This window comes from Varanus komodoensis, unplaced genomic scaffold (genome assembly GCF_004798865.1).
Source record: "Varanus komodoensis strain SLA01 unplaced genomic scaffold, ASM479886v1 scaffold1, whole genome shotgun sequence".
NCBI classification, from domain to species: Eukaryota; Metazoa; Chordata; class Lepidosauria; order Squamata; family Varanidae; genus Varanus; species Varanus komodoensis.
Window position 1 is genome coordinate 113,258,248 of NW_025335268.1, and position 10,575 is coordinate 113,268,822.

The 10,575-nt window shown below is 40.5% G+C and overlaps 1 protein-coding gene across 6 annotated transcripts in view; it reads right to left on the reverse strand.

Annotated features, from left to right (window-relative positions):
- ERICH3 (glutamate rich 3) overlaps positions 1–10,575 on the reverse strand; it is a 100,732-nt gene that overhangs the window by 6,708 nt on the left and 83,449 nt on the right. For all 6 annotated transcript variants that reach the window (XM_044440858.1, XM_044440847.1, XM_044440864.1 and 3 more), the window contains 2 exons: positions 8,304–8,438; positions 1,600–3,951 (listed from right to left, as the gene is read on the reverse strand). In XM_044440858.1, the coding sequence (XP_044296793.1) occupies positions 1,622–3,951; positions 8,304–8,438 (2,465 nt within the window). In that variant the 3' untranslated portion in view covers positions 1,600–1,621. The remainder of the gene's footprint in view (positions 1–1,599; positions 3,952–8,303; positions 8,439–10,575) is intronic.

The following is a 10,575-nucleotide window of genomic DNA, read 5'->3' on the forward strand; positions in this document are numbered from 1 at the left end:
GGCCTGAAACTAGATCAAGAAATACAAGAACAGGGACTCAATATCTCTTGGTGGTACAAGGTGCAGATGCAATCAAGGTATGCTAAAGATTGTAAAATATGGGGGTTTTATAAAGACCTAACAGCCTTTGATCAAGTGATGCTAAAAACAGATGAGAAAATGATTAAAAGAATTTATGAGTTCTTACTTGACAGGAAAATGGAAGGGGAACAGGTTAAGGAAACTATGATAACATGGGCACAACATTTTGGATATAATATTGAATTAGAAAAGTGGCAAAAGCTATGGGAGAGAAATATTAAGGTAACTTTAGCAACTTCATATAAAGAAAATTTATATAAAATGTTCTATAGATGGTATTTCTCTCCAAGTCGATTAGCTAAGATGTTTCTAAATATGTGAAATGGATGTTGGAAATGTAAATATGATGTGGGTACTTTTTACCATATGTGGTGGACCTGTGAATATGTGAAAAAGTATTGGATTAAAATACATAAATGGCTTGAGGAAATGCTACAAAAACCCTTAGCTTTTAAACCTGAAATTTTCTTGCTAGGCATTATACCGGAAAATATTAGCAAACAAGAAATGTATTTGATGCTACATTTAATCACAGCAGTGAGGATTACACTTGCTCAATACTGGAAGAGTGAGGAACTACCCACTGAGGAACTGATTTTAAAAAAGATTCTGGACTGTGCAGAAATGGACAGATTGACTCTATTACTGAAGGAGAAAGAAGATACTGACTTCTGTCAAACTTTTTTATGATTGGCTGGAGAAACGGGACTTGGCTTAGATTTAAAGATGTCTTTAAATTTTTATAAATCGATTTGAATATGATTATCGAATGTTAAAAAGAAATGTTATAGGGGGCTGACCCAGTACATCCAATGTATTTGATGGTTGATGTTTTTTAGTTTTTAGTTTAAAATCTTAATAAAAATCTTAAAAAGAGAAAAGAAAATAGATATATTAAATATATTGCTATGTTATACATCTTTGCTGCATGCTTCTTTGACAGTGTATGCTGTCTTTGACCCCTGTGATATCAATGTATCAAACACAATAGTTAGGAATACAATCAGAAGTTAGCAAACCTGTAAAAACCTTACAAGACATCATCCACTAATGAAGTGGATTGTGTCTGCCTGAACAAAGCAGTTGAATTTGACTTATTGGTATCATTTGTAAATATGGGAGTTGGAAAGCAGAAAGTAATCAGGAACAAAACAACTACTTAAAGTTCCTTACTGGTCAGCAGGCCAAGTACCAGACACATCATGCTTAGGAAAAATATAGGGCCCCAAATGACCAAAAAACAGCTGGAGAAGCTTTGGAAGGTAATAGTCATTTCCTCTCTTACACATTTCTCTTGTAACATGCATAACTCTAACTAGATATGCTACAGATGATCAGACATTAATCCAAAGACCTAAGCAAATTTGAAAGGCAGTTTAAGATTTGTAATGGGATGGAGGATTTCCCTTTCACTGGGCACAAGAGTCACCTTAATGTACACCATTTAGCTAGTAGACTACCTTGGAGAGGCCTGAAATTGCTTTTGAGATCCTTGGCATTACACATGCACATGCTCACCTTCAACCTAGTCCCTGTGTTCTCAGTCTGATGAGTCAACGGGTTCTTGGTGCTGATATCTTTCAGACCATTTCCCACTCTTTAGAAAGGTTCTTGTCACTGTCACACTATCTGTTGGGCATTCCACTGTTGTTGTTCTGTTTTCATTTTCACATTTTCCTTCCAAAGGATTTTCTCCCACATAATCTCCTATCTCTCCTTCCTCAGCTTTGTCACTTTGAGTATCCCACCTTTCTTTTGCTACCATAACTGCAATAATATCTTCATTCACAGCATCATCCTGAGGTGCTCTTTTCTCTGATACCCCTTCCATTTGAGGTTCTTCTTCCTTTTCTTCCTCCTCTCTCTTCATCTGTGATACTTCTGTTATCAACTGCTGTATCCCTATTAACAGAGCTTCCTTTACATCTGCCAGAGTTATTATTTCTTCGCTCATCAAGTGTTCTTCTCCATCTGATTCTTCATCTTCTGTCTCCTCATTCTCCTCTTGAACAGTTATCTCTTCATTTTGCACTAAGAAAATTGATGTTTCTTCTGTTTGTTCTTCTTTATCTTGGAAGTTTGCCTCATTCTCCTGTATCTCCTCTTTGTTGAGTGTTTTTCTTCCAAGTGCTACCTCAGGGATGTGTTTTGCCTCTGCTGTCTTCTCTTTTCTTATGGTGACTACATGTTGACTTCTCATGATAGTCATCTCAGAGACAGTGTCTCCCTCATGTCCTGTGATCACAGATATCATCTCTACCTCCTCTTTTTCCTCTTCATTCTCCCTTTCTGTTTCAATTTCCACCTCTCTTTCAGCCTCTTCAACTTCTGCTTCACCTTCAACTGCTACCTTTCTTTCTGCCTTTGTTTGCCATGTGGTTTCTTCTGTCACTGATGCTATAGTTTCTGGGACAATTTGAGCTAAAAGCTCTTGTTTCCCAATTCCCCATTTATTTTTAAGATCTGCCATTTTGGATATGCCCATATCGTCACTCCGTCCCTGTTCAGGGTTCTCTGTGGATTCCCCTTCCACTGCTTGCACCAGATTCTCTTCCTCTTCAGTCACCACCATGTTTATGTGTGCTGTTTCTCCCCCAGAATTTGCTTTGCCTGCAGACTGCTCTTCCTTCTCAATTATTCCTCTTGTTCTCTGGTTGTACATAGTTTCTTCTTCTGTTGCTGAAAGGAGCCTTCCTGTTTCATAGACTTGCAAGGGTGCTTCCAACCAAGATTCTTGTTCCTCTAGCATAGAGTCATCTTCTATACATGCATTTTTCATCTCACTTACTTCTGGAAAGGTTTTTTCTAACTGCTCATTCCATGTGCATGGAACTTCCTGGACTACTTCCTCCACATCAGATGGAACTTCTGTGAGTTCATTGCCATTGCCTGTTGACTTTTCTTCAGAAACAGTTCCTTTTTCATCAATGGTGATTAACTCTTTCACTTCTACATCTTGTGCTTTAAGTTCTGGGTCTACAAGAGGAGCTTTCCCCACTTCCAGTTTTACAAATTTTCCTTCATCCATGAATTTAAGTTCTAAGCCCTCAAGGGGGGCATTCCCCACTTCCATTTTTACATAGTTTCCTTCTTCCTTCCTTTCTACCTTCAAAAATTTTTCCTCCATACCTCTGTCTTCCATGCTGCTATCCTTTTCTATGACTTCTACATCATATCTGATATCTTTCAAAGTTGCCCTTCCCTCATGTTCATCCTCTTCCATATGTTTTTGTGCGTCCCCAAATGTGTCTTCTTTTACAGATCTTACTTCCAGAGCTTCATCTTTCTGAGGTGCTTCTTCCATGACCTCCTTTGCTTCATTGGCTTCCACTACCATGGTCTTCTGTCCTATTATTTCCATAGTTCCCAGAACTTCAGATGTCTCAGTTACTTCTGCACTTTTTTCTTCCTTGAAAGCCATGAATTCCTCGATGATATGCTGGTCGTCCACTTCCTCCCACTGTAACTGCCATTCTTCTGATATCTCATGTCCATTAAAAGTCCTGTATTCTAATGTTTCCTTTGGTTCTTTGAGTTCTTGCTCTGTTTTTACCTTGTCCTCTAATGACTCTCCTTCTTCATACATTACTTGTTTCTCTACATCATTCAGATCTGATTCTACCACTACTTCTTTCTTCAATTCCAAATCATCTAATACCAGCTCATTCTTCACTGGCTGCTCCATTTTTTCATGTGGAGCTAGTAATTCTTCTTCCCAAGCTGCTTCTTTGGGAACTTCCTCTTCTATAAGCTTCTCTTCCTCAGGTGCTCCTCCTTTGCCCACCATCTGGTCTTCTTGTTCTACTTGCTCTGTAACCTTCTGTGATTCAAGCATTTGAACTTCTCTTGTCAAGGACACTCCATCTGGCACTATCAAAATAAGCACATCATGAGGTGTAATTGTGATAACTGTATCAGTGCTTGGTCTGTGTGCATACGTTTAATTAAAATATTAAAATATATATTGTTATGAAAAATGCCATACTTTTCACTTTCTCCTCTAGCCAGTGAAATGGTTTAGTATTTGAATAATCTGATGTTGATCTGCACTGCTGGGTGAACCTGAGAAGAGTTGATGTCTTAAGGATGCTGCCACATGAGAGTAAATTTGACATGTTAATTTTCTGGGTTCACTAACTCAAATACACAAGAGAAGTTTTCTCTGCTGTGGCCTCTTTGCAAAGTACCTGCTCTTTCTTCCTATGCTACTGGCTTTGATTTTTTTTAATTAGTTATTTGCAAGCACCAAATTCTACTCGATCAAAATTGCAACCTTTCCTGAGCCAGTAGCACTTCCCATGACAAACCACTGAAATAAGCCATTTCATTTAATTGGAATGCCAATAAGCTGAAATGCCTATTGGTTCTGATGTTCTGATGTGGAATTTGTCCTTACAGAAGAAACAATCACAGAATGTTTGGAATGATAACAAAAGAAGGATTTTGAAAGCTATTAATTGCACAATCCAATGTGCCCTGCTCTTCATGCAAATAAATTCTTCAGATACAATGTGAGCTACAGGTCTCAACCTCCTAATGTATGGCTAAAGTTCCATTGAAAAGAGGGCAATTTTGAAAAAGCCGTCCTTGAGTAGCTTTTCCAGCACTGCCCATCATTTCTGCCCATTCTAAACACATTCCAACCATTGAAATCATGCCAGAACACCTCGTTCTTCTAACCCTACCCCTAGCCTGGTGCATACCCCTAACCCAAACATAGGGCTAAAGTTCCATTGAAATAATGCAATTTTGAAAAAGCCTTCTTTGAGTAGCTTTTCCTACAATGCTCATCATTTCTGCCCATTCTAAACACATTCCAGCCTTAGAAATAATGCCAGGACACCTCGTTCTTGTAACCCTAACCCTAGCCTGGTGCACAGTCCTAACCCAAATATAGGGCTAAAGTTCCATTGAAAATAATAAAATTTTGACAAAGCCTTCCTTGAGTAGCTCTTCCTGCACAGCTCATTTCTGCCCAATCTAAACACATTCTGACCATCGAAATCATGCCAGGGCACCTCGTTTTTGCAACCCTAACCATACCCTGGTACATGCCCCTAACCCTACTATAGGGCTAAAGCTCCACTGAAAAGAGGGCAATTTTGAAAAAACCCTCCTTGAGTAGCTTTTTCTGCACAGCTCAACATTTCTGCCCATTCGAAACACATTCAAACCATCGAAAACATGCTAGGACAGCTCGTTTTATCTAACCCTAACCCTAGCCTGGTGCACACCCTGAACCCTACTATAGGGCTAAAGTTCCACTGAAAAATAATGCAATTTTGAAAAAGCCTTCCTTGCATAGCTTTTCCTGCAGATCTCATCATTTCTTTCCTGTGTATACAAAAGTACGCTCTCCAAGTTATCTTCTCAAGAATTGTCCGTTTCAGTCCAGGGGTCAAGACTGTATGGTTAGTGCATTTCCAAAGTGCCAAGTCATGTGGGGAAGTCCAAAGAACATCCAATAATCAGGCCAGGAAGATAGATACTACTTAGCATCAACAAAGTTCAGGAACACAGTGCTATGTGCTGTATGCAACACAGGGCAGTTCTACCTGAACTAATTTATTGCCATCAGTAACTCAGTACAAGCTGGCCAATTAAATCGGCATGTTGTCTCATGGAAACCTCCCCTTTCAGAGTGTTTGGATTTCTGTTGAAGCCAAAGCCATGCACTCCTCCTCCTTTCTACAGGGTGGATTCCCTCCTCTTCTGGCTCTTGCTCTTGAGAAACCACAGGGGCTGCCCCTGAAAGTCCTAGATCCTCATCTTCTATTGCAGGACACTGATCTGCAGCCATGACCCCTGCACCTGATTGTGACTAATGCTCACTGCCCTTGCTTTCTTCATCTAAGGAATCCTCCTCCAGGAAACAAAGAAGCAGAGAAACAGAACGAATCAGAAAGGGCCCTCTAGTCTGACCACAACTACAGCCAGCTCTTCTCATGGCATGTGCATGTCTGACCTATCCTTGAACACCCTCACTGATGGGGCTTCAACCACTTCCTGGGTCCTAACTGCCAGGAAGTACTCCCTGGCATCCAAATTGAACCTTGCTTCCCTGGGTTTGCTCCACTGGAATGCATCCTACTGTCCTCTGCAGGGGAAAACAGTTCTCTACTCACCTCTGTATGGCAACCCCTCATGTACCTATATGTTGCGAACAGATCCCCTCAGAGTCTCCCCTTCTCCAGGCTGAAAAGACCCAGTTCCCTCAGTTTCAACTCATATGGCTTTCCCTGCAATCTGGCCACCATTCTTGTGGCCCTACACTGCACTGATTCCAACCTGGCTATATCCTTCCTGTAATGTGGAGCCCTGAACTGAACACAATACTCCAGTTATGGGTACATCAGAGTTGTACAGAGTGTTAGTAATACCTCTCTCGATCTAGAAGTCATGCTTCTGGCTATGCTATCAAAGGTGATGTTCACCCTCTTGACTGCCTTGTCACCTCACCCATTCTCCACGAGGCCTCAAAATTGGAGGCCAAGGGGTGCAAGAGAACTCCTGCCAACTCTCAAAGTACTCTTGGGTGTAACGCATCAGGTTCTGGTGACTTTGTAACCTCTACTACCATGAGAAGCTCCTCAACTTCTAGGAGGGTGACTCTAATGTGGTCCCCCATGTAGATCCCCTTCTTTGGAGAGAACACAGAGGCAAAATTTGTGCCTGTTCCCTCACATCAGACACTAAATCCCCTTCCTCCTTATTTAGCAGTCCCACTTCCTGTCTCCCCTTCCTTTTGCTATTTACATATTTACAGAAGCCCTTGTTTTTGCTCCTGATATTCTTTGCAAATCTCAGCTCATAATCAGCCTTAGCCTTGCAAAGAATCCCTTTTGTCTACTTGCCCCAGTGCCCATTTCCTATGGAGGTTCCTCTGATCCTTTTTACCACCTCTTTTTGCATCCACAGCAGCACTCTCTTTCACCTCCCTGTCTTCATAACTAGTGGTATTGTCCAGGCTTCTGCTTCCAAGAATTTGCTTTTGAGTGCCATCCACCCCTCCTGCACTCCCTTGCCTTCCAGTCCCCTCTCCCAGGAGACCTTGTCAGTCTGGCCTTCAACTGACCGACGTTGGCCTTCTTGAAGCCCAGCTTCTAGTACTTGAACTGCTGCTCACTCCCATTCCCCTGATCTCAAAGCAAGGAATGGAGTGATCACTCTCATCCAGAGCTCCCCTAATCAGCACCCCATCTATCAGCTCCTCCCTGTTGGTCAAGACCAAGTCAAGGATATTTTCCTCCCTCTTCGCTTCCTGGATCCTGTGCATGAAAAACCTTCCCTCTATAGGAAGTGACATGAGGAAGAACATGACATTTCTAAATTTGCACTTATACATATAAATTAGCATCTGTGAATGTTATGCAAATTGTCCTCTGGTTTTATTATTTTTTCCCTCGTTCTTGGTGATGGATACGTGCCTATCCTACTTCCCTCACAGCCTATATATACACTAAAGAAGCAGGTAGCCAATATGTGTGTGGTCCACTGGCATAATGTTTTCAGGGAAATTGCTTTGAAACTGTTTCTGGATAACATGGAGTTACTAGGATGTTTATTAAGGCTCCTCAAGGAAAAGTTCAGTAACGACAAACAGGCCTTTCTCAAAGGCAGCTTTGTCCATCATTAAATATCTTTCATGTAAAGTACCCCTCCAGGAGGGTGTGGGGTGGAACAGAGAATATAGCAATGTGAGAATGAAAAGCCCTGGCAAACAAGTTGTATAAAGTGGCTGCATATCCTGCGGTATGCCATGAAGTCTTGTACCCTAAGCAAGTGCAGGCCTACCTTTAAGCAAAGTGAGACAACCATTTCAGGCAACAAAAGCTGGTGGGCACAGTGCAGCCGCAAGCTGTGAGGGCAGAGTTCTGCAAGCCATACAACCTGCCCTATATCCCTAAACTGAAGACTTAAATGCTGGTCCAGTCAGCTTCTGTATGTAGTTGTGAGGTAAAGAGTGCCATCGTATCCTTTGCTTTAGTAAGATGTCCTAAGCTGACCCTCGAAGGGTTGATGTAGAAAGAATATTATGAAGGTAATTAGTCTGAAAGCCACTGTTATTTAAGAACCTTAGACACTAGTTATTTATTGCCTCAAAGGAAGGGAAGAAAATGAAAGAAGAAAAATGAGACCATAAAATGTAAGAATGAAAAATTCTCCCCTTTGAGAATGGCTTATGCATCCCTCGCTTACCCTGCTTTATTAGTTGACGTTACCTGTGTGCTTATCTTGAGCAGAAGCTACAACTTCAACTTCATCCTCTGTACTGGAATCACTAGCCTCAGGTTCAGAACCCAAAAGTTGTTCATTTCCAATGACTTCAGCTATTTTCTCTTTAACCGATTTGGAATCTTCAAAAAATAGCACAGCAATCACACAACAAGGAACAAATCAGACACAGGAGAAAAGACTGGTCATAACAGTGACTTACAAGCTACTCTACCAGCAATTAAAGATGTTAATTATAATCTAGAAACCTTCATCACAAGGCTGCATTGCACACACAAAACACAGCAAACAGTATCCTGCCTTTATGAAATGACAATGTCAAGCAGCAGAATCTCCACCGTGCAAAAAGAAAAACCAAGGCACCAGCCCCAACCCACACAAATACCACCAAGCTGTAATGTGACCTTTGTTCAGAAATAGTTTTAATTTGCTCGCAACCAAATAATTAGGCAAGAGAAACACTGTTATGCTGCTGGAAAAAAACACAAGCCATTTTTGAATACTAAACTTCTAAACACAGTTCTGAAGATTCTGTCAATTCCCTAAACAAGTTAAATAGTTTGCAGATTTCATATTCTGATGATTGGGCAGATCTGAAAGCAAATCCCCATTCATTCAATACACACACATTTGATGTGCCTAAATGCTCAAAAAACTATATCTCCTAGCTTGCTACATTTTCACTGCATATTCAGTAAGTCTATGATACAGTCTACAATTGTGGCAATATTTTCATTGTAACCTCTGTGCTTATGTAATAAGGTTTTTTACACTTGTTCTTAACAGAATATATATTATTAATTTTGCATTCCTATCAGCTTAGCAACCACTATATCCAAAACTAAACTAGAAGAATTTTTTCTACTTCAATCCTAAACTACATTTTAACAGGAAATCATTTTGTAAAAATGATCTGGCATTTATGTGTTTACAAAAGAAGACTGAAAGTTTCTGCTTAGGTATAAACTTTTCACTGAAGCCTACAAGTTGATATACATAACACTTGGTGTATGAAGAAACTTTTTTTCTGGCTATAGCAGGGCATGAAATTGAGGTGCTTCATAAACTATATACAAATTCTCACCATTAGCAATTAGTTGTAAGATTCAACTCATGGAGCAGGGTCAAAATGAACACTGTGGTGTAGATACCAGACCCAGCTGGCATCTACATCTATAGCAGCTACTTCTGTCTGGAAAGCTGCTTCTGTGGTGGATGCCTCTTGTTAGATTTGGACAATTTTCCAGAAAGTAAAACACAGTGTATGTTCTGAAGTTCAGGTTGGACAGCTAACATTTTTCCTAGGGAGAAATCTCTATATAAAACTGTACTACAGATTTCCCAACCTGATGTCCTCCAGATGGTTTAGATGTCATCTATGACAAGCTATATCTAGCATGACCAGTGTTCAAAAATGTTGGAAGTTGTAGTCCAAAATGTCTAGAGGCACCAGACTGAGGAAAACTATCTTCTTCATTTATTCACATTTATAAAATGTGAAATCTGTGTTGTGTGTGTAGCTGCTATTTTCCCCTCATAATTATCTCTTTTGTTTCTTTTTATATGCTACTTTGGTTATTGGGAAATGTAACAAATTCAGCTCACTATGAAAACTGTTGAGGTTTACTGAATAAATAGAAATGATGCATGATCAATGTGAGTATGAATTATTGTTCCTGATTTTCCTAGGAAAAGGGACTTGTCCAGAATTAAAGTCCAGAATTAAATGATTTCATTGAGCATCAGGAGGTCTTCACACAATTTACTGAGGTCAAACATTCAGTGTGCTACTTGCCATTCTTAAAATTGCAGTGTTGATGCTCACATTTCCTATTTTGACAAGTTTAGGACAAGCCCTAAACGGCTTGGGTCCTGGTTACCTGAAGGAGCGCTTACGTCCATATATGCCCAGCCGCCCCCTGAGATCAGTGGGAGAGGCCCTCCTCCGGGAGCCCTCAGTGAAGGAAATTAGGAGGGTGGTTACTTGGAGGAGGGCTTTCTCAGCGGTGGCGCCTAAGTTATGGAATGCGCTCCCCAGAGAGGTCCGCCTGGCGCCGTCGTTATTTGTTTTTCGGCACCAGGTGAAGACCTTTTTATTTCAGCAGCATTTTAAATGTTAATAGTATTGAATTTTATTTGGCCAGGGTGGCTTATTTTATTCTACTGTATATATTTTAATTGTTATTGTTTTAATTTATTGTGTATTTTATTTGATGTTGTGAGCCGCCCCTTGCCGAAGCCTCGGGGCGGCTCACAACA